Source organism: Electrona antarctica (genome assembly GCF_951216825.1).
Source record: "Electrona antarctica genome assembly, chromosome: 7".
NCBI lineage: Eukaryota > Metazoa > Chordata > Actinopteri > Myctophiformes > Myctophidae > Electrona > Electrona antarctica.
Window position 1 is genome coordinate 13,090,114 of NC_136812.1, and position 24,803 is coordinate 13,114,916.

A 24,803-nucleotide genomic window follows, 5' to 3' on the forward strand; every position below is an offset into this window, starting at 1 on the left:
GTACCCTGAAAGGGGAGACCGGGCAGTATGTTTACACCTGTACAGTATGTTATATTACATAGTAGGCTAAGTACAGTATGTAAGGTGCTCCCAATAATACTTCAGTCTTAAGGCATATTCATACTCCAGTTTTAGGTGATAAGGTGACCACGGTGGTTAGTAGAGAAGTGTTTGGGTGAGCGGTGAGTCGCTTACCACCGCGGCGTGACGTCATGTTGTCGTTTTCAGTGGTCACTTTATCGTCTAAAACTGGAGTATGAATAGGCCTTTACTGTATGTCACTTAAGTTTGACACAACAATCTTAAGTATACTTTCTTATCCATTTAACCAGCTTTGCACCATTTACTGACTACCTAGCCTCGGAAACCCAGACGTTTTTATTTCCAGGGAGAAAAAAAAGTCTGGGTCCGAGTCCACTTAAATTCGGCATAGAGTAGCGCAAACATCACTCACTCTCTGCTGATTTCTGATCGTCTGCACCTTTGTTAAATTGACACACACGCACACATATACACACACACACACTCCTGTCTCTCTCTGTCGCTCGAATTAATTAGTCTCATGTCTAGCAGCTGCGCATAGTTTCTGCCGGCGGATCCTGCCGGGAGCTGCCTATGCCATAAAAAGCATAGGTGAGTTCCAGGCTACTGACTACCTACCAATGGCTATTTTATCTTTCAAGCATATTCCATCTCCTTTCATCATTGTGCAATTCACAGAAAAAAAGACCAAAAATGTCACGCTTAGACTGTTGTACTTTATCTAAACAACATCTACATCAACTGTAGTTTTCCAGTCTTGGCACGTTTTGTTTTTTAATCGCTGCCCCAGTCGATCGCTGACACAAATACATGCTGTGTTCACGAAAAAAAGAAATTCCACCTTGCGTTCCCGAGTTATTGCCATTTGAAAACACCATGGCTTGATGAAACACACTGGAGATAAATCCATTTCTGTGGGACTGCAACTCAACAAAAAAGGCGCCCAAGTCATCCTTGGCAGAGAACACCATTGGAAGAAAGTCGTCAAAAGTCGTCCTTTGACGTGGAGTTAAGGTCATTGAGATGAGTCTCATTATTCCAGTATGAAGGGTGCGTTCCCTCCCTTCTCGTCGTCTCAGAACGATTAAGCTGTAGCCGCACCGGAAAGTCGCCACTTCGTCTTTTCCGACGACAACGCTTCGCTCTGACATCGTGAAACAGAAGCCCCTCACCTCTTGAGGGGCTTCATCTGCTCGCACATACACGACAGGTACTGGGTCAACTTCACCAGGGCAACGATGATGGTTCCGCAGATCAAGGTGCAGGTGGGCCAGAAGAGGGAGTGGAAGACGGCGACCTGGCCGTAGATTTGCGTCAAGATGGCGCTCTCCACGTGGTCCCTTGGGTCTGCGAAACACAGAACTATTTGTTGGGTCGTGAGGCGCGCAGATATGTTCTTGACCATGGCGTGCGTGGCTGCGTAGTCCTTACGGCACTTTGGGATGAAGAAGCACTGTGAGAGGGAGACACGAAGGGGAGAAAGTTGTGTAGCGTACAGTACGTGCAGCGCCCTCTGGCTGTTGATATATCTATCTATCTATAAACGCACATACGTCTCTGTCTGTATGTATGTCTGTGTGTGTGTGTGTTATCCACGTAACTCGAGAACCGTTAGCCCCACCGACTTCAAATTCGACACACGCGTTCCACACCACAGCAGGGGATGCGGTGCCCAGTGTCGAGTCGGTCGGACCCACGGTTGTCCAGAACCGCCCCAAAAAGTCCTCTGCCCGGGCTCTGGACCGGGCCCCTGCCCAGCGTCCATATATGGAGCTGGCCTGTTCTGACCTCGACAACACTCCATATTTGGGCATGCCTGACACAGAACTCCACAAGCTGGCTGCATATACTCCATATTTGGGCATGTGCCACAATAATTGAGCTTGATGCGGACATGCCCAGGTGGAGGTATAAACAGTGGTGTAAAAAAGTAACTAAATACATTTTAAGTACAATTTTGAGGTATTTACTTAAATTTCAAATTTTCAGTACTTTTACTTACTACATCTCAGAGACATATTATTGTACTATAATCCGCTACAGTTATTTGAAAACTTTAGTTACTTTGTAGATTTTGATTATCACAAAACATATACCTACATGCCCTATGTACATTACATTACATATACATTTTATACATTTGAAATCTTGTGAATCTTTTTTCTACCCGGTCTGTGTCTCATAGGAGGGCTGTGGGCAGTTCAGAAACCCGTCCACCAGTGACATCATCGGTGGACGGGTTTCTGAACTGCTCACATCCCTCCTATGAGACAGAGACCGAGTCGAAAACAATTGTGGTATTTTATTAGTGAGGACCAATTATATGAAAATTTGAAAAGTGGTTAAGTGGTCCTTTAAGTAAAACATACTTTTTCCATCACTGCGTATAAATATGCTGAGGTATGCTTTTGTTTGGTCCATGCAGACCCCTTATATGCTCTATGATCTATGAATGTCTGGACTGTGGCTTTTGGGCTATAACATTGCAACATCATGTCTGTCTTAGTGATGACAACATGCCACGCTACTTTTAGATGCGTCCGTCCGTTCACTGTCCTAAGCTTTGTCTACATATAGCCAGCCTACTCTGGTTGCTCCGTAATGATGTTGTGATAATAACGCTTAATATATACTGTATCCCTTCCCCCCGTATAGCATATGCCCTTTATAAACACACAGAACCCCAAACAATCACGTGATGCCCTAGGCCTAGACTGACAGATCGAGGGACGTACAGTAATCTACACAGCACTGTTTCCAAAATTGTGGGTCACGGACCAATTTATATGGTCAAGACTCGAGTAAAAATCCCATTTTCTTTTACTACATTTAAAAATATATATTTCAAAAGTATTTTTTTATTATTAAAAAAAGTATGCCTCCGGGCAGAGATATGCACTCAGAAGAACCAATATCGTTTTAATAATAAATATATAGTGCCGTGTATGTGTAAGGATACAATCTGAAAAATACGGTATATACTGTACCTCCATGCTGATGTCTTGTGTTTCCTCGTTGTGTGACAGACGGACCACCTTGCCCGAGGAGTTCAGGCTAACGTATACCTGAAGACACGGGTAGCGAGAGCTCTTCCAGCACTCGGCACCACAGCTGTATGAGCAGTTCACGTCCCACACGATGGTGGAGTTCAGAACCGTGCAGCTGGTCTCCTCTGTCCACACACTGCACAGGGAGAAGATTGGGTCTGCTTATACACCAGTGGTTCTCAAACTTTTTTCATGTCAAGACAAAATGGTAGGAGCGCACATCAAGAGTAGGGAGGTGCTGACCACGGGAGACAAACTTTAAAATAGAAAGGAGAGGTCGCACAGCTCGTAGTCCCGATGCCAAAAGTACTTTTATTGTTACCAACGTTTTGACAAACAAGTTGCCTTCTTCAGGGTATGACCCTGACATTAACTTTTTGAGGCACTTGTCCTTTGTACAAGTACATTTCCCATTCACTTGACCGGGCACAAAAGTCACTTGTCCGGAGCACCTAACCGTTAGGGGAGAGGATAATATTGTGATGTCACTATATCACTGTTTTTTCATTGGCACGTTTGACTGTCAAGGTTTCAGCCTCCAGGAAGAAACCCTAAATACAAAGGGAAGACATCATTGCACATAACAACCACACCAAGGGGTCTAATGAAGTACCGTCACCTCATAAACACATAAATACAAAAATCACGGCACTCCATCTTTAAGGATAACTTAAAGGGCTTATACCTGTCAGAGTATGACCGTAGGATGGTGATTCCCAGTACAAAGTACATCATGACAGAGATGAGCACCATGCCGAGGCCTAGTAGTATGGCTCTGTCCTCTCCTGCCCTCAGAGCGGTCACAGTCTTCCTCTTGTCCAGCACCTCATACTCACGAATATTCTGGTAGATGGACCTGAGACGAGAGTGTATGTAGCACATTGTACCACAGACAGGGGCGTCGTATCAATACTGCAATAATGTAGAACATACTCTGTTACAAGCAGTGTTGTTTTTGGCAGCAAATTTCTATTTTAGTTTAGTCATAAAGTCTTTGGGCCTGAAACTTTTTAGTCATATTTTCATCTGGAATGTCTTAGCGTTAGTCTAGTTTTAGTCGACTAAATGTCATGCGATTTTAGTCGACTAAATCTACAGTTGATTTAGTCGACTAAAATGTATTTTGGCGGGCCTTGATGCCGTTGTAATGACAGATTTTACACTTGCTGAAAATAGCCGATCTACAAGCGTGAGCTCCAACAAAAATAAATAAAGACACTTGCGTATGTGATGAAAAGATCTGAAATAAATAAATGACTAATGAGTAATCTGAGAGGGCGAGTATGGCATTTTTTGTGTTTACACATCACCCCTAAAGAGGATATGTTTTTCAAAGAACACATATTCGTTCAAGGCAATATTGAGTGTAGGCCAGGGTAACGTTCATAAATTGACACTCCAGGTGACAGAGTGCACGCTGTCACCAAAATACCCTGCTCCTAAATTCAGATCACGATCAGAATTCCTAATGGTTTATTCAGAGCATCAGAGACTTCAGAGTGCACTCTGGACATTCTGATTAAGAGTGCAAAAGACTGCATGCTTCATCTTGATATGATTATTAGCTTATTAGTTACAACTTGAACTGACAATCCCTTGATTCGTGTACCCCCCCCCCCCCCCCCCCCCCCCCCTTCACACATTGATGAATGCTGCTTATAGGATCAGTGCTAGACGTATTGACCGCATTTGTTATTTCCTCCCAAGACACCCCCCCCCCCCCCAAGATAATTTTACTCTTGTCTGTTTGTTTGTGGTACTATAGATTTTGCAATTTGAACCTCCCTAGATGGGCATCAGTTTGCTCTTGGGAGAAATTACGTTCCCGAGGCTTTTCTTCCATGAAAAGTACCAGTAAAGGTGGTTGCACACTGGACACTGGACTGGACGCGTTTTTTGGAAACCTGACTGAAAAACGCAGCTAAAAATCCGAAAAACGCAGTAGTGTTCTTTGGCAATGAAAAGTGATCATTTGATTGCTACAGTACTTACACCCAACCAGACTGAAGTGGTTTGAGTCAACTGACATTTCCATCCAGTCTTGTGCTGATGGGGCCAATAAATAAATACATACACCATAAGATTGTATTAGGAATATTGTCTCCAAGTGAAAATTGTGGCCTATTAGGGTCAGCAAAGTCAGTATAGGGTCCATCCTCTGGGGAGTATGAAGCTATAGGCCTATGTTACAACAACAAATACCATCGCAATCCAACCAGTTGTTTTTCAGATATCTTGTTTGGGACCAATGTAGCCTGACCAACCAAGCGTTAGGTGGCTGTTTTTGCCGGCACATTTGAATCTGCCCCTCTAGACCAGAAATCACAGTGGCTGGGTTGTGGGGCAGGCTATTATAATGCTGCCTAAATTATTACATTTTGTCTGATCTGTTCCCAACTGCACTGTTCCTGCTGTGTCAGCTTTAAGCGTGCAAGGTGGTTAAGTAATGTTTACAACAGGAGGATTTGGAAACAGGATCTGAAGCACAGTCAGGTTTGCAGATGGCTTTAATCAATTCCTATTGTAAGTGAAAGCTTAAGTTGATAAGAATGTACCTCCGCTCACTTCCTCCCTGTGTTGCCTTAGCTCCTGACCATAGAAACATGCTCTCAGAGGATTGTTGTGGGTATTGTAGTCCACTGCTGCTGCCAGAAGTGCTCACACTGGGCTGATATTGTAGTCCTCCGTTGCTGCCAGAAGGGGTCACACTGGGCTGAGGAAACCACCTGCCAAGAGAAGTGCACACTTAAGTGTTCATAGTAATTAGACCTTTAAAGATTCCAGGGAAATTCAATTGCCGGAGGCAGCATAGCAGTTAACTCACTGACTGCCATCTCTCCCCCGCCCCCATGCTGCTGCTGGCATAGTGATACTGGACATAAAAGAATGTTCCATGTGACAAAGGGGTCTGATGATAGCAGATCCTCCAAATGATGAACTCTGTACTCTACTATTCCTTTCCCTCCTCCTTCCTCTTCGGTTTGTTTGTTGCACACCTGCCCTTAAAACCATTTTCATATTGCGTTTGATTCCATGGACATTTGTAGTCATAATGCAAACCGGTAACCGGAATGCTCGCCTGAAACGGAAGGCTGTACGTTTCTGGGGGGGGGGGGGCTGAAGTACGAGTACCCACCAGTGCTACTAGTACCAGTGGTTGGGAACATCTGCCATACATGGTTTCCTCCGCCATCGGTGTGTGAATGTGTATGTGTGTATGTAATAATGAACAATGATCTATGTAAAGCGCATTGGTTAAAAGCACTATATACTGTAAATGCAGCAGTTATTGTTGTAATTTGAAAGATAGTTGAGAGACGATTTGAACACTATCTCTTCTGGCTTTTCCACCGGGACACGCCCCCCTGAACACATTGAGCACTGAGATGATGTATGATGATGATGTACGATGATAAGAGCGCCCCTCACTTCACACGGGTGTGATTTATTTATTTATTGTAATGACAGAAATTATGTCATTACTCTCTGCTGTTGATGTCATTAGACAAATTATGTCACGCTAGATTAGCTGCGTAATTGTCCATCAAATAGGAGAGGTTAGGGGAGCACACTACACTAATGAACATAACAATTTGTAATTACTCCATGGGCACTGTTGATGCAACCTTGATAATTGGAACAACCAAGATGTGAGCATCCTGACACAGTCCCTTTTTTTCCAGCATGATATGCACACTTTTACTATCATAGTAGCATAGTAAAGGTTGTGATTTCATCATACTGTAGAATATGTTATTACTTATAGGCCATATAGGCCATGTATGGTCTACTTGTGTGCCACATGCAAGTTGGTACCTCGACAGAGTGCATTTCTTGTTTTATTTAAAGTCAGCAGAGCTAATTGATGATAATAACCAGATCTTATTTTAATGATGTTTGGGAGACAAGAAACACTTAACTGGGGTTTTTACGTGGACATCATGGAGCCCATGGACACTTTGAAATACTAAAATATATGAAAACACATTACCCACATAAAAACACCAGGAAAGTGTTTCTTGTCTCCCAAACATCATTAAAATAGGATCTGGTTGCAAAAGGGGTGAAGTGGCCCTGTGCGCCCGCATAATTAATTTATAGGACGAGTATAACTGTGATTAGCCTCAAATGTGTAATATGTACAGTAGATGTCCTTGTCCCTGTCTCCTTACACTGTTCTAGTGTGATTCCAATATATTTAAATTATGATAATACTGTTTCATAAGAATTTCAATGTCAAGGTCAGGATCTGTGTAGTTCCGTGAGAAAAACATACAGTTTTTTGTTTGACTCTCCTGAGGGAGGATGAATAGTCAATAATCTTGACTATTCAAACAGAGGAATGTACATATGTGACATCACAAGTTGCAGCTCCTTGACATAAACACACACACCTGAGGTGATGGTGTGTGTGTGTGGTGTGTGCGTGCGTGCGTGCGTGCGTGCGTGCGTGCGTGCGTGCGTGCGTGCGTGCGTGCGTGCGTGCGTGCGTGCGTGCGTGTGCGTGCGCGTGTTCTGTATGTTCTCCGGTAGTAATTTATAGATAGATAGATAGATAGATAGATAGATAGATAGATATCCAATAGATAGATAGATATCCAAGGCACTTGACAAAGATTACCATTCGTGCATGCATATATTCATTCATACACCGATAGCGGATGCAAGGCAAGACTAAAATTACACATGAAATGAAAAAACTCAAAAAATGGTTTGATGTAAACAAGCTCTCGCTGAATTTGGAAAAAACAAAGTTTATGGTTTTCGGAAATAGGAAAAAGGATGACCAGGTGGAATTATCCATAGATGGAGTGGCCATCGCAAGAGTATCAGAATTTCGGCTCTTAGGTGTAATAATGGATGACAAATTAACATGTAAATCCCATATAGCACATGTTAAGAAAAAGATCTCAAAGAGCATTTTTATTTTAAACAAAGAGAAGCATGTGCTAGAAAAGGAAGCAATGCGAATATTATATTTTTCATTCATTTCTCCATATCTTAGTTATTGTGCTGAAGTGTGGGGGAATACGTACATGACCACCACAAAACCTTTATACTTATTACAGAAGAGAGCAGTACGAATCATGCACAAAGTGCATTATAGAGATCACACAAATAGTCTATTTATAAAATCGAGAGTATTGAAATTTGAACATATCGTGAAGCTACAAACCTTATTAATTATGTTTAGGGCAAAAAGAAAAACATTACCAGTTCATCTACAACAGCTATTCGATCCTAGTTCAGAAAGTGGGGATAGTAGGAGGAAATTTGACTTCAAACATAAGTTTGCACGGACCACTCAAAGACTGATGTGTCCTTCGATAACAGGAATCCGAATATGGAATTCTCTGGATGACAATTTAAAGGGTTGTACAAATATTTTCCAATTTAAAAGAAATTACAAAAATCAAATATTTAGACAATATGAAGCCGATGAATATGTTAACTAGAGCTTCGTGTCATTGCTCAACTTCTTGCTTGTTTTGTTTTACTCTTTTGTTTTTTTTGTTTTTTTGTTTGTTTTTTTTGTTTTGTTTAGATGTGTAAGCGCCAATCAATAAAGTAAACTAAACTTTTAAGTGAAAAGGGGGCAGGTATTTATAAGAATGTATTCTTCTTCCTGCTCCTTTTCGTCATAGGTGTATCAGATACTGTATGAAAGACAAATGAATTATGAAAGACATTAATTGTTATCTATTATGATTTGTACTGTATTGTGTTACACTATGTGCGAAATAAAATGAAATGAAATGAAAACAAAATCACATTTTATTCAAAAGACTATAGTCTAGACTATATTCAAAATTAACACTGGATGATGTGTTTATCCCTGAGGGAACACGAATAGAGTCATTAATCATATTGATACAGAGATGTACAGGATGTGTATTGTACATATTTGACATCAACTTGACATAACCACATACACCTGAGGCGACGGAGCCATGTTAATGTGAAGAGATAATAAGACTGTTTATTTAAAGGTATTGTGGTCACACGGTGAATGAAAGAGTGCATTAAGGCAGTGGTTCTTAAACTTTTTCATGTCAAGGACCCCCAAATTGACAATAATTGCCCGCAGATCCCCATTTGACCCCCATAAGAGAAATTATTTTGGGGGGTCCCAAAAGAAAAAAATATATTTTTTTATTTTTATTTTTGTTTTGCAACTGAATGGCTGGAAAATGTAAATTAAGAGTTTACATAGTACACATAGTTCATGCATAAACTTTCCTTAATGATTATATCTGGTTTCAGTATTTATTTATGATGTATTTTCGCATTTTTATTAAGATTATTGTAATGGTCAATTTGTATTGGGGGTGCGGAGGGGGGCAGGGCAGGGGTCGCGAGACATGGCCAAAGCATTTCCGGGGGTCCCCAGCCAAAAACGTTGAGAACCCTTGCTTTACAATTTACACCACCGCATTAATGGCATAGGTTGACCAGAAAAGGGCAGATCTTCCCCAGCAGGCCGGGTGGCCTACCCATGGGGCTGCATGTGTCAGTGTTGTGTTGCAGCCAGCAGGACGCGAGGAAGCTAAGGAGGGAAATGGTCGTTTAGGGTTCGTCCCTTAGAGTATATATTAATTGAGACGGCACCGGATTTCTCCTCCCATCCACTTGCATTAAGTTGCTCAAAAGCGCATGAGGCGATTTCACTCCTCCTTCCGGGTAGGAACAGAGTGCATTCTGGGATGGATTGGGCCAAATCGTGAACGCGCTGGCCGTTGAATATAGATGTGTGATCTGAATCAGATCACACATGGTAGACCACATGACATCCCCCTAAAAATAAATAAATAAAATATTATAATAAATCACACCTGGCTGAAGTGAGGGGCGCTCTTATCATCATACATCATGCACTTTTTGGACAAAAAAGTAGCTTGTCGTACCCAGACAACAGAGAGCTACTAAACCCATTATTGACCTTATACCGACCTTGAAACATACCGTAGTTACGTCACCAATAATAATGGTCCCTTATTGGCCAAGGGTCTTCACCGACATACCGACAGACATACCGATTTGCTCAGGCACATATGACGTAAATTCTCCATCCATTGTCAATGGCATTTAATGTTTGTGTTCAGACAGAATCTACACTATAGCTGTTTATAGGAGGGGCTCGTGCCCCTCAAAAAACTATTGTTGCCATCTGCATTTGAATGAAGGTGCCTTGAGTGATTGACATCTGTGCCTGTTCAGCTCAGTTCACGGCTTCTAGTCAAACCCACAATGTAATACTTTGTTTCCATGAGTGTTAGGCGCAAATGTAGGCGCATTACGAAGTTACATTAAAAGAAATCCCCTCTATTTCCCATTCCAAGTGTGTGTCTGTCCTATATATGTAACGCCAGCGCTGCTATATTCCAAAACCCCTCAGGTACATTTTCAAAGTATTTTCAGCAATGGGATTATAAATTGTTTTGGTTGGGTAGCTCTTGTCGAGCTGGTCATTTTAAAAGTAGTTCTAAACTCAAAAAAACGTGTGAGCACCGCTGATCTAAACCATCCTTGATTCTTCGGACTTGCATCACAGCCACCCGATTCGGATGCCACGGCACCCTTCGGTGCCACGGACGGAGCCCACTTTGAGATGCACTGAACTAGACAGCGCTGGCTGTATAGTGCAGTCAGTTATTGCATACATTAACCCGACTCCTAATTGGAACACGGATGCCCAGCAGGCTGGGTGGATGCAGCCAGGGTCGCTTTAACAACATACTCAAATATTGTTATGCTAATAACACACTCAAATATTGAGTTTGGGGTTTAATGCAAATATGAATGTAAGCTGTTTTTCTCCTAAAACAAGCATGACTACAGTATATAAAGAGCATGGTTTGAAGCAGTATGTATACATCGAGTCGATCAGCTCTGATCATCTGACGACGACATGGCCTTCAACCTCCGACTCCTGTGTGTCCTCATTGGTCAGTATCCAAGCTTGTATTTCAATAACATAACAACAAGGACCATATTTTATATTCGGAATTGATGTGTATGATGTGTTTTGTTTTGACGAGGTGTGTGTGTGTGTGTGTGTGTGTGTGTGTGTGTGTGTGTGTGTGTGTGTGTGTGTGTGTGTGTGTGTGTGTGTGTGTGTGTGTGTGTGTGTGTGTGTTTCAGTGCTGGCTGCTGTGTGCTGGGAGGCTAACAGTAGCTTGCACACCGACAAATGTAAGTATAGGGCCTACACTTCTGTCTTCAACAGGTTGAATAATTAATGTTGGATCTTCAATTTAATTGCATTTTAGCATTTTAATTACAGAGCAACTATGGGAACTTGGCTCCCATAGTTAGAATCACTTACATTGAGTGTAATGTGCATAAGTTGAACATTGATTTTGAAAATTGTCCATTGTGCAAAAATAAACACAAAAACTTTTGTGTGTGTGTGTGTGTGTGTGTGTGTGTGTGTGTGTGTGTGTGTGTGTGTGTGTGCGTGTGCGTGTGCGTGTGCGCGTGCGCGTGCGTGTGCGTGTGCGTGTGCGTGCACGCATGCAAATCCAATAGGGACGAGGGTGTGCGGTAAAGATAAACTGAGGCTTAAGTGTGGTGAGTACGAACTCTATCTATATTGCCAACTTGAAGCTATGTGACTGACTATAAGGCCTTACACATATCATGATGATTTAAAAAAATATACTTTAAACTAGTGATTAAAAACATAAAGTGTTTCATGAAAAGGTTTACCAAGATAATTAAATATTAAAATCAAGTCGAAAGTCTGCCCAAAACCTCTTTCACTTGTATTGTGACCATAAGAAGTATTGAGTGTAAGTGAGAAGTGTATAGTTAGTGAGAAGTCATCAAGTGTTTGATACAATGTTTTTTGCCTTGTGCAGCTAAAGGACAGATTGCGATGATAAGAAGTGTTGAGCATGGAAACAAACCCTTCCTGAAGAAGTACGTGTCCGATAATGGTAGCTGTGCCCCAAGAATGAAAAAATATATCCAGAGGAAGTAAGTGTGCACGCACGCACGCACGCACGCACGCAGTGGTGCAAATATACAATGACAAAGAATATAACGCGAAAAGCCCTGTAGAGGCTTGTTTCCTTTGTGGTTCTGTGTCTCCAATTCATCTAGACATTGTATTAAAGATATACAATAACATACAAGAAATCACCAACACAAATGTAACCACTTGTTTGAGCCAAATCTGTGTTGATTGTGTGATTAGTGGTGCTCCCTGTGGTGTTGACGGTGTTGACCTTTAGGAAGTAGTTAGACATGTACATGGGTGTCTTTGTGGTGTAGTGTATTGATTGAGAATAAATATTCTCATGTTCATATACAATTAATTCCCATTATTTTTCATTTTACCAATGTGTGTTGTGCTCACATTTCAATGCTGCTCATATTGCAATGCTGCTGCTAGCTCAAAAGGGAGTGGGCCCTGATAAAGGAGGACAAGGTCAAAAGGCCCTTTGAAAGGTATGGACAGATGCCGAGTGTAAATAATTCTACTGGGCACTTCCCTATTTTCTCAGGAGCTCATCTTATCAGGTCGCGACTCCTTGCTACATCCATCAATGGGCCAGTCAGACTACCAGTTTGAACTGGCGAGCTCCAATGGCACAATGCCAGTTGTTGCCCTGTAAATAAGGACTTGTCATGTTAAGATCCACCCTCTTTTGCAAATTCTATGTCTTCAAAGTTTGCGGAATGCAGTGGAGTCTATAGGCTTTACAGTGACAGTGAACCACGTGACTGGGCTGTTTTCTGCCCCTTCAATGTCTCTGTCTTACTCTATGGCTCTGAAGTCTGAATCAAAATGAGCAGAGGTAAGGTGAGTTATATTGTGTTGTGTCCTCTCTAATCCCTCCCTCCACCTGGCCAGGTGCAACTGGAGGCGTGGGTGCAGCGTCATTCCATACAAGATGTTCCGTAAGTGCACCCGCATGGCGTGCAGCGGCCGAAACAAAAGGAACCGCAGGTGTGCAGACAGCTCCTGTTTCACCGTCAAGTCATATTGCGTCAAAATGGGTGAGTTTGCACGCGTGCCCGCGACGCACCCACCACGCACCCACCACGCACCCGCCACGCACGGCACTGCCACAATATACATCTGCAACAGTGTTATAAAGTACTGTAAAAGGAGGGGGGGTAATAATAATTATTATCATTATTATTTTTTACTCTATAATTAATATAATTCACCAGATAATTAATAATTATCTGGTGAAAGGTGTGTGTGTGTGTGTGTGTGTGTGTGTGTGTGTGTGTGTGTGTGTGTGTGTGTGTGTGTGTGTGTGTGTGTGTGTGCGTGCGGGTGGGGGGGGCATGAGAGAGAGATATAGAAATAAAGACCTTAGAAACTAAACCAAAGAAAATGATGTAATAATGCTCAGTGTTTAAGAATATTCTGTACATGACTGATTAATTAAGATGAATTCATGTCTACAAATTTCAGCGGTTACGAGGGGAGGGAGGCTGTCTTGTCGTGAGTGAAATCTTTTTTTACCTTCTCTGGAAACATTGTCTTGATAGATAGGTACGTAGATAGGTATCGGTGTATAGATAGATGGATACTGATAGATAGATAGATAGATAGATAGATAGATAGATAGATACGGGAGATGGATAGATACGGTAGATTAAAGCAGGGGTTCTCAACCCGTGGGTAACCTCATAAAACGATTCCTAATTCACAAAAATAGCTACACTTTGCGCCCACCAGAGCGAGCCACTTCCTTGTTTTTACTCGGTCAGTCTCTGTGACGGGGGAATAGGAGGCGCTTGATGTCTTTACAAAGCCGCACGGAGCTAGCCTGGCTAATAAGCCAGACCGAATCAGCCGTTGGCAAAAAAAAAAATTGCCTGCCGGCGGATTACGGTCTGGAGAGGCTCAATTGTACGCCCATTTCCTACACCAGAGAACTGGTGTGGCCAATCGGGACACGGTATGCAATATGGGCGGGGGCTTTGGTACAGTGACGTTCAATGCTTGAGACCTTTGACTGATAGTAGCTCTGACCAATTGCGTCAAAGAGTAAATGTTTGAACCCGCCCCCCGGGATCCATACACAGCATCTCCAGACTCAAATACCACACGACAGTGTGATTTGAGTCTGGCTTATTAGCCAGGCTAGCCCGGAGCCACACATTCACTGTCATATGAGTGCGAGATAGATAGATAGATAGATAGATAGATAGATAGATAGATAGATAGATAGATATCAGCTGGATGTACATGTTTAACTATATGTATTTTGTTTCTCTACAGGGAATGATTCTAAACTCTTCGTGGCCAACTTTGTTTTCTACAAACGCAAGGTGACACATCTTGGGCGTCTGCGCAAGTCAAATAGGTCATATTTCAACAAGATAATGAGCTTTAAAAAGTAAGTTATTTTATTACACACACACACACACACACACACACACACACACACACACACACACACACACACACACACACACACACACACACACACACATATACTAATATAGAGCAGGGGTTCTCAACCTGGGGGTCGCGACCCCTCAGGGGTCCCCAAATTATTTTGGGGGGTCCCCAAATTATTTTAAAAAAAAATTGGCAACTGAATGGCTGGAAAATGGAAATTTAGAGTTTACTTAGTAGGCATAGTAGGGGTCGCGAGACATGGCCAAAGCATTTTTAGGGGTCCCCAGCCAAAAACGTTGAGAACCCCTGGTATAGAGCACCCGAGGTAGGCTACTATAAATCACCTCATTCCATGGAAAGGAATTGCACACAAAAGAAATCCCCCATTCCATCTGGTGGAATTGTACAAGTTCTGCAACCCAGTAAAAAAAAAAGTTTTAAATCTAAGTATTTTCACTTCTTACAGGGCATGCCACAAGAAACAGCGTTGCTATGTTAAGAGTTATATCCATAAACCAGCACCGGCGGCCGTGGTCATGTGCATGCCCAACGATACGTAAGTATCAACATGTATACCTAATGACATACAGCGGTGGTTTTCAACCAGTGGTCCGTGGACCACCAGCGGTCCTTGAGGGGGTTTCCAGGTGGTCCCCAGCTGAATGATGAGAGAGTTGGTAACCAAATGGACCCTTATAGATCTTTAACTCTTGAGGAGCGTGAAATGAAACCAAATGGACCCATACGGGGTCTATTTGGTTTCATTTTACGCTCTCAAGAGTTTGATTATTGTTAAACATCTTCATTACTTAATTTACAATAAGTCTACACAATTAGAGAATGCTAAATAATTGTTATTTTGGTCAACGTTTGCCTGATATCTCTCCTAATGGTACCAACATCTATATACATCATGGAATTGTGGACAAAATCTTATCCAACGACAACAAAATATAAAAAAGTTTTGGGTCTGAGAGGCTAAATGTCATCAAATGGTGGTCCGTGACTCAAATAATAAATAATGGGCCTTGATATGAAAAGGGTTGAAAACCACTGACATACAGTAGGCCTAAGTGTCTTCTTTCTATTATTACAGTATGTATTGTTATTTTCTTCCTGTATTTCTTTGCAGGTTGTAAACAGAGCATTGTCTTGACTGAGGCTTGTGCTCCGCCAACTGATTGAAAAGTGAGCGCTTCCTCCTATTGGTGAAGACACTGGGAGGATCAGCTCCTATTGGTGAAGAGCACTGGGAGGATCCGCCTCCAATCCTCCTATCGTCATTGTCAAAGGGACAGGACACCCAAATAACCTTTTTCTGAGATTTTCACCTTTGTGAATGAGCAATGATTATTATAGTACAACTCATAGGCGTTCTGCTATTTCTGTGTATTTCCAGGTTTCTGGGTGGAAAAGATATATTTGGTGCCACTCATTGCCTATTACTACATGCGTTTCTGTATTCTTTTCACACCTGCAACAGCTAGTTTTAATTTCTGTTCAAATTGATGACGGGGGGGGGGGGGTGTCCTGACCCTTTTATAACACAAGACAATGTTGTGAGCCTCAAATAAAAGTCTTGTCATGCAATCTGTAGCTTGTCTTGTTTTTCATGGTGAACATGCTGGGAGGGGGGAGGGGACAGGGGGGGGGGGGGGGGGGGGGGGTCTACTCGGTCTGTGTCTCATAGGAGAGCTGTGGGCAGTTCAGAAACCCGTCCACCAGTGACATCATCGTTAGGCAGATTTTTTTTGTTTTAGTAAAAAACTGCCCCCGCTGCCACCCTTAGATCTCCAGACCGACCTGTTCTGACATTCCATATGTTAATCTGACCTCATCAAACCCTGTATACACTCAAAACACGCTCCATATATGGCCAGACCTCATCAAACCATGTACACTCAAGACACTGCCCTTCGCTGCCACCCTTATATCTCCCTATATGGAGCTGACCTGTTCTGACATTCCATATGTTGATCTGCCTCATCAAACCCTGTACACTCAAGACACGCTCCATATATGGCCAGTACCGAATTCATTCCATATATATCTTACTGTACTTAATACTGTGTATACATTAGCCTATTATATACCCATAACTTAGTTTACCCACAAAGACAAGGAGAAGATGGCATTCATTCAAACACAGCTGCCATGCCAGCCATGTTTGGCATGCTGAGTTCACAGTGAAGTCGTTCATGGTGACAGTTCAGCATGTGGAAGTTTTACTTGCACTAGTTATTCAGCCCTTGGGGTTATCAGTTACCAACCCAAAGGGTTATCAGATATCACTCTCTCGCTGTCTCTCTGTCCCTTTATCACTCCCCTCACCCAGGGAAAAATAAAGGCTAATCATCACAGCCTTTGATGTCTGTTACTTCTGTCGGTCTGACCTATAATTACAGTATATCGGTCGGTACGTATACTTGAAGGGAAGATGTGGTTAAATATATACAGTATCTTCTCTCACCAGATACACTACAATTTAGGATGTGCCATGAGCATGTGGCTCACAATCCAGACTCTTGGTTTAAATTAACACTCATTGAAGCAATGAAGAATGCCAGCACTGCTACTAAGCCACGATAATCACACTCGTGGCCCAGGCGGTTGGCTCAACCGTCTGGACACCTAGGCTGCTGAGCCAGCCTGACGGCGTGTCGCGGGTTCGACTCCCGATCCCGACGGTCTTCCCCCCCCCATCTCTCTCCCCATTTCCTGTCAGTCTACTATCAATCTATCAATAAAGGCAGAAATAGCCCAAAAAGAATCTTTAAAAAAAAAATCACACTCGTATATGAAGTGAGGGGTGCCCACTGTGGCTGCCACATGGTGTCACCGCTTAAGGCAAACATTAAAAATCCATAGACTTGGCCCGGGGCGGCCTGGCTGTCCGGGCACCTATAGGCTGTGAATCTGCGGGTTCGACTCCCAATCCCGACGACCTTTGCTGCATGTCACTCCCCATCTATCTACCCCCATTTCCTGTCAGCTTACTGTAGTGTAAACTATATCAAATAAAGGCGGAAAAAAATACCTGTATATCTAGCGCCCCTCAAAAGGTTCATAGACATGGAGTCACTTTCATTCATTGCAGATTCACTGAGTTCACGAGTGAATTTTGTACTTGAGTGAGTATTTCTACATTGCAGTATTGATACTTTTACTTAAGATACTTTTACAGTAAGTAAAACATTTGAGTATAGCCTACTTTTTCCACCACTGGCCAGTAAGCAGAGCTTGGTTTAAATAGCCAACCAGGTGACGTGTGCATGTGACCGATCACCTGATGCTGAGTTGGCACTATACTTTGAGTTGTCTTCCTGAACTACTGTTAGCTCTGCAGCCAGGCTTCATATCATTTACACTACAGTAATAACCATTGTGTGGCTGTACAGAACCGTGCATCTGTCCTGGGTTCAATTTGGTGTGAGTCCATGCCTCTGACTGCTATTGATATCCCCCTCTGTTAATTCACCATGCAATGGCTGTTTTATCCCTGCTTCTCGTCAAACTCAATTCAATTCTGGGAACCTATTTGGTAAAACAAAAGCAAAACATGAAATCTTGTATTTTTAACCACATAAACCCTGGTTTCAAAAATTCTAAAATGTGTAGGAAATTCTAAAACATTTTTTACATACCGTGAATAAAGGCAATCGGATCGATTTACAAGCTGACAGCGTGATCGGCTTCGCTATTGGGCAAAACCATGTATATATACAACAAAGTATATATACATGGTTAAGAATTTCTTTCAAACCCTGCATCTATACCCGCCTTATTCTGCATCACTGTAATACCCATGAATCCACAATAATACTGTATGATAACGCTCACTTAGCACGTGTTAGTCAACACATGCTAAGTCATCACACGCGGGCCTTAAGCGTATTAAGAGGAATGTATTCACCCCCGCAGGCTATAAATGTCTGTTTTGCTAAAGTGGTGGTGCATGGCTGACATAAAAGATGATCCCAGCGGGCCGTAGTGGTGAACACATGTGTCACCACTGAGCAGGACTAGCATGCCTCGGGATGGTTTACAGCCCAAAGTGAACCGGGCACTTTCAGCAGCCATCAATAAGGTGTGTGTGTGTGTGTGTGTGTGTGTGTGTGTGTGTGTGTGTGTGTGTGTGTGTGTGTGTGTGTGTGTGTGTGTGTGTGTGTGGTGTGTGCGTGTGTGCGTGTGTGCGCGCGTGCGTGCGTACGTACGTGCGTGCGTGCGTGCGTGCGTGCGTGCGTGCGTGCGTGCGACCTAAGACACACGTCTACATGCTTGTATGCGGTGCATGTGTGTGTCTCACACGACGTGCTGCCTGCATGGAGGTGTGATATCGTTGTAACAGAAGGAACAAAGGTGTGGTGGCATGCAGGGACGACATGTTATATGGCCACATGTACATACTGCATGCGCAGCTATGCTACACATATATGCACTCAGACATCACACCACGACGTACAGAGACATGCCAGACATTCCTTTACAGTTTAAGACCTCCTGGTTCAATGGAAAACATGCTCTGCGCGTCAAAGGTGACATGGTGAAGGTCAGGGCAACTGTACGACAAAATTACCGGTATGTACTGTATAGCAGACATTAAACTGTACTGTTATCTAGCCGCCATACAGTAGCGCCTGTAGGTGCATCCCTAAAAACATCAGTCATACCTATGACTGATGTTTTTAGGGATGCACCGATATGGAAATTCTTGGCCAATACCGACGCTTAAAATTACAATTTAGCCGATACTGATACCGATATTATGTTTGTTTTTGTTGTTTTTATTTTCCCCCTTTTGTGCCACGGAAACAAATGCATCTTCAATACAAGAAATACATCTACATCTTGGTAGGCTACAGATAACTAACACACCGACATATCCAACGCAAAATGTATGCTTATCAACAACAGAAATATCGGCTACTGCCATCGGTTAATGTCAGTTATTTCTTTGTCGATACCGATATTGACCGATAACGGCAAATATCGGCCGAATGGGCCGATACCGATATGTGGCCGATTCATCGGTGGATATAATGTATAGTGTTTTATGTTTTGTTTTTAATGGACCCTGAGTCTAGACAAATAAAATTGATTGATAGAGGTAGAGGCAGCTTACATGCCTTTATGAGAGGTCAGAATCTCTCCACGTTCATGTTTTGCTCACTTTTACTCTGTGGGATAAAACCCCCTTTTTTTTACCAAAAGGCTGAATGGGTAGCAGATGCATATACTCCTTGCTATAGAGAAAGCTTGGGTGGGTGTAGGGGAGTTTTTAGGGGCCTGCGTGAGCGCAATTTGGAGGGTATAATTTTGTGTTGCCAGGGGAAGAAGGGGGTGTGGTTGAAGGGCAGGTGCTGATACTATTTGTGTGTATTTAAGTAGCAGTTGGAAGAGGTTGCTAAGGAAGTATGTCCATCATCTGGGCATGTTTGTGTGTTCTTGGCTTGAATTGCTTGTCTTTGTGCACACGTTTGGTAATTTCTTAAGAAACCTCATGAGAGAGTCAAGTACAGTCTTCCTCGCCCTTTAATGATGAATATGCACACAGAGTCACAGACACTTTTGGGCACATTTTGTCACGTTCTTTTCTGTTCTGTAGAAGACTTGATAACAGGCTATCTATCTCCTGGACATGTTTGTCAGTGATAGCGAAAATTGCCTTTTTTGCCCCCCCCCCCCCTCTCTCTCTCTCTCATTAGCAGGCAACAGTGCAGCACTATCTCTCTCTCTCTGTTTCTGGCACAACAGCACCCCTACTGGTACTCATGAGTCACACATGAGTCACACACAAACATAGTCACACACAAACATAGTCACACACAAACATAGGTTAACACGGACATTGCTGTTCCTTGGAGTGGTTGCACCACTCAAAAACAAAACTTGTGGTCAACATCCAGCAACATCTGCTGGAAGAAATGCTTGATTATAGACCCTGAAGGGGGTCGATCCTGAAGAGCATGTGGTGTGTGGAGGTTGAAGAGTATATGGAAGCATGATTAAGGGTAATAAGGGAGGATGGCTTTTTGGAGAAGAAGGTAACATTTATCTTGGTAGTTATGTATTGTAGAATGATCAAAACATGGTGCACACACGCACGCACACACACACGTCTCACACACACACACACACACACATGCACACACATAGAGCAAGCGCTCTCCTAGCTCTGACAGCAATCAAATCTTTACATGGCACTGCAGCGTACTAGACATCTACAACAGCAAAGCTTCTCTCTAGGTCGTCCTCAGACGAGCCCTCCATCGTCGCTTCCAGTCATCCCGGTTCTCCATACATCTGGCCAGTTTGTTGGTACTTTGCGCTCCTGCATCGCTCTTGAGTAGCGTTAGCCTGGCTAATAAGCCAGACCGAATCAGCCGTTGGCAAAAATGTTTCACCATGTTAATGATTCCTTTTTGAAGTGGAGTACGAGTACAGCAGTCAAGTTATCCTTCTTCACCTCCTCAATCATTCTCCTTAGTGCCAAGATCTGTGCTACGGTAGTTCTCCCCTCTCTGAAGCCATTTTGGTTCTCCGTGAGGGTCGATTGCATGCCGTATCCTGTTTAGTATCATTCGGTTGTAAACTTTTGCAGTGATATCATACAAGTCAGGCTGATGCCTCGGTAGATGTCTAGCTTTGAGAGGTCCCCAGCTTTAGGCACTGGAATGATGTTAGACAGAGACCATATTTCAGGCTGTTTGTTGTTCATTGGAAAAGGATATTACATAATATTTTAGTTGGAAATAAATGTTACATTTGTACACTCAGAGTTACTGAGTTTTACTATGAAGACCTCAGCTAAACCTGCTAAGTCTGTCCGTCCGTCCATCCGTCCGTCACGCCTCATTACACACCCCATATATGGCCAATTATGCAGAATTCATTCCGTATTTTGATCTGACCTCATCTGACCTCATCTGACCGCATCAAACCCTGTACACTCAAGACACGCTCCATATATGGCCAGACCTAATCAAACCCTGTACACTGAAGACACTGCCCCCGCTGCCACCCTTAGATCTCCATATATGGAGCTGACATTTGGTCCAATCATTTTGCTCTGCGTTGCATTGCGCAAATGCATTGATCAATTTATGTATTTATTTATTTGTTTATTTGAGTTGATATGGGTTCGTTTTGTTTTTTCTTTGCCAACTACATAAGCGAAAGAAATTAAGGAACTTGCCACTTGCCAGTATGAACATCTAAATAAAACCTGTAACCTCTTATACTATTCAGTGAGTCTTATTTTGAAGAGCCGCTACAGGAAGTCTGATAACTAGGCCTGGTTACTTGTCTGTGCTGCTAGGGGAAATCTTTGCTGAATGAATGGATTACGTTTTAGGATTGCTCAATATTAACCTTTTTACCAACGTGAACACCATGCAATATGGAAACTACTGATCTTTCAACCATCCACTGCAGTAGTGGTGAGTCTCATGGATTGTTTTGCTGCTTGCTCTCTCTCTGTGTTTACTTTTTCCCCACAATCCTCCCCCCCCTTCCTTCCTCTGTTGCTACGTTGCTACACGTGCGTTTGTATTAGCCAAGCCCACACCTGTCGCTGTTGTGGTATGATAATGAGCGGGAGGGTATGATTTTGGAACGTCAGTGTCTCCACCAGGCCGAAGGCATGGGGAGAGTATGTTTTGCAGTGTCCGTGTGTGTCCGTCCCTATGTGTGTGTCCGTCCGTCCGTCTGTTACCAGCTAATCTCCAGGTTCCATGCAGCACCGTTGGCCCGATCCATGCCAAACTTTGCACACACACTCCCTAGATGCCAACGATGAACCTCTGCCCCAAATTTTCCAGAACGGCCTGTTATAGCGCCACCAGGAGGCCGACTTTTGTAAAACACATTTTTTGCTATTACTCACCCAGATTTTGTCCAAAGATCCCGCAAATCGTTACACAGTATCTCTATAGTCATGTGCTCAAGACGGATATGTCCGATATTTCATATTCCATCCTAATTGGCTAACATTGGCTTTCAAATTTTGCAGGACTGGCCCATTTTGAACAAAAAGCCTCAAATCATGAACGCAGCGTGCAATTTACGTGAAATCTTTCACACACTTTCCTAGGCTCTGGAATATATCCCACCCTTTTCACGTTGGCCTGTTATAGTGCCACCAACAGGTGGAGTTTTGCAAAACACATTTTTGGAACAAAATGCCTCAAATCATCCAATTGCCATCAAAGGCGTTTTATAGCGCCACCGGAGGCCACAACCTGACCTTCCTTGGACCTGTGCCCCGAGGGGCACTTTTTCTAGTTTCATGTTGTTTTTTGATTGGCACTTTTCACTCTCAAGGTTTCAACCATAGATACAGAAATTGCACACAACAACCACACGCATCAGGCGGTCTAATGAAGTACTGTCACCTCATAGACAAGATTCTGGCACCCCATCTTTAACTGCACAAAGATAGTCGATCAGTGATGTTGTCTCATGGCTACTATGGGAATTCAATGTAAGTTGTTTGAATATTAGAATATTTAGAATATTTAGAAAATAGTGAAAACAGTGAAGACATGTTGTGAGCTTGTATGTAGATCTGCTATTTTCGTCTAATCTCTCTTTTGGGTCTTTGAGCTAAACGTTTGGCAACCAGTGAACCACTGAGAGGAAAGGGGCTAAAGCTTATCTTAATATAGGGCTTATCCTGCACCTAATAGATTATGAGGTATATCTTGTGTGCAAAGCTTGACATTTACACCTGAGGGTGTCACTACTAGTGTATCTCTGTAACCCATTTTCTTCACCCGTTGCCAATTGCCTCCCCTAAACTGTCTCCCAGACAGACTGTCTCCCAGACAGACAGACAGACAGACAGATCGATAGTGGAGAGTCAACCACTAAGCCAAAGGGAATTCCCTATGACTCTGGGGAGATATTAGACTTTTAGGCCATCAGGCTGAGGTTGTGAGCCACTCTGTTACACATATGCATGAACATTTGTACACATCCTACATATCGTTTTCGTTGTTGGCCGTTGATCCAGAGACTTCTTTTACCGAAGACCGGGACATATTGCTTAGTTATGACGAATCACTTAGTTATGACGAAAGTGGTTACATTTAGACGTGTGTTTGGTCAAAGTTAGTGTATTGTGCACATTGAGGACGCGCTCACTATGCCTAGCGGAGCCACTAGCAGAGGTCTTTAGAGGGTGTTCTCGTGCTTCCGCACTTCACACCACGGGCCACCGCACACAACGTCCCTCATGTCCCTCACGCAAGGATTCCTGCGCTCCAAGTCCTGCCGACTACGCCAGATTGTGGTGATGCGCAGGAGCGGGGGCTCAAAGTCGTATCACAGGCTAGTTGATCATCGATCTGTGTAGTTTTGTATAGATTATAAGATCACTATTTCCAAAGGAGACAGACCATCACCACACTACATAGAGGTTTGCACTTTGCAAACAAGGAGTTTGCACTTTGCATTCACAAAATGCACTGCACATACTGTAGTATACTATCAATAACTCCAGATTGAAGTGGATGGTTATTGCACTCTGTTTTGTTCCCCATCCTTCATCATCTATACTGAAATATGTGAAATTACGATGCACAAATTGCTTATGCACAGCTTTTCATCGACATTGAATGGAATGGATCTTCAAGCATTTAATTTCCGTATGTGTCTCGTATTCTCACAGCACACCAATGAGGAAGTATATACTGTAGCTTACCTGATCACTGATGATGGTGTTGGACATGTATCGATGGTCAGACTGTCAGAGCAGTTGTCCTCTAGCATGGCCCTAGAACGTTTACTCCACCTCCACCCATGGGCCTGTCTCTCTCTCTCTCTCTCTCTCTCTCTCTCTCTCCCTCCCCCTCGCACTCTCTCTCTCTCTCTCTCTCTCTCTCTCTCTCTCTCTCTCTCTCTCTCTCTCTCTGTATCTCTCTCTCTGTATCTCTCTCTCTGTCTCTCTCTCAAATACTTTTTAATAATTGTCACTGCTTTCTGAATGGAAAGAAAGAAATCACTAATCTTTCATTTTATTCACATTGTTAGGTCGCTGTTTTAGTTCCAGGAAGCAGCTGGATTGCCGGAACAATATAAAAGTACGAAAATAAACATAATGCAAATAAATACTATTGTACAAAGATGCTGTTTTATAGAGATAAAACGTGGTTATTTTGCTTCTCTTGGTAGCCAATAAATCACTGAAAAATATTGCAGCCGTTCTCCAAATACCAATCAAGGCACAAGTTTGCGGCGAAGCAAAAATATAAAGCATAAATCTTGTGCGACTGCTTCATAGGTCACCTCTAGCCTCCGCTGAGGTCTCTGGTGTACTGGTGTAGCCCTGGCGGTAGCCACTGGTT

General features: G+C 42.9%; 1 protein-coding gene across 1 annotated transcript; it reads right to left on the reverse strand.

Moving 5' to 3' along the window:
• Positions 1 to 895: 895 nt before the first annotated feature.
• LOC306926782 (calcium-activated potassium channel subunit beta-2-like) lies at positions 896 to 24,240 on the reverse strand. The gene is made up of 5 exons (XM_079506217.1): positions 24,161 to 24,240; positions 5,645 to 5,815; positions 3,775 to 3,945; positions 3,030 to 3,225; positions 896 to 1,495 (listed from the first exon to the last, which is right to left on the reverse strand). The coding sequence occupies exons 1-5, from the start codon at positions 24,226 to 24,228 to the stop codon at positions 1,211 to 1,213; spliced, it is 891 nt and encodes a 296-aa protein (XP_079362343.1). The 5' UTR covers positions 24,229 to 24,240; the 3' UTR covers positions 896 to 1,210.
• Positions 24,241 to 24,803: the final 563 nt, after the last annotated feature.

What these genes read in the sequence shown, in the direction of transcription:
- LOC306926782 (XM_079506217.1), bottom strand. Translation starts at nt 24,228, where the DNA reads ATGCTAGAGGACAACTGCTCTGACAGTCTGACCATCGATACATGTCCA. An exon ending in CAGGGAGGAAGTGAGCGGAG is followed by an intron (nt 3,946 to 5,644) that starts GTACATTCTTAT and finishes CTCTCGTCTCAG; the next exon opens with GTCCATCTACCAGAATATTC. An exon ending in CACAAGACATCAGCATGGAG is followed by an intron (nt 1,496 to 3,029) that starts GTACAGTATATA and finishes TCCCTCTCACAG; the next exon opens with TGCTTCTTCATCCCAAAGTG.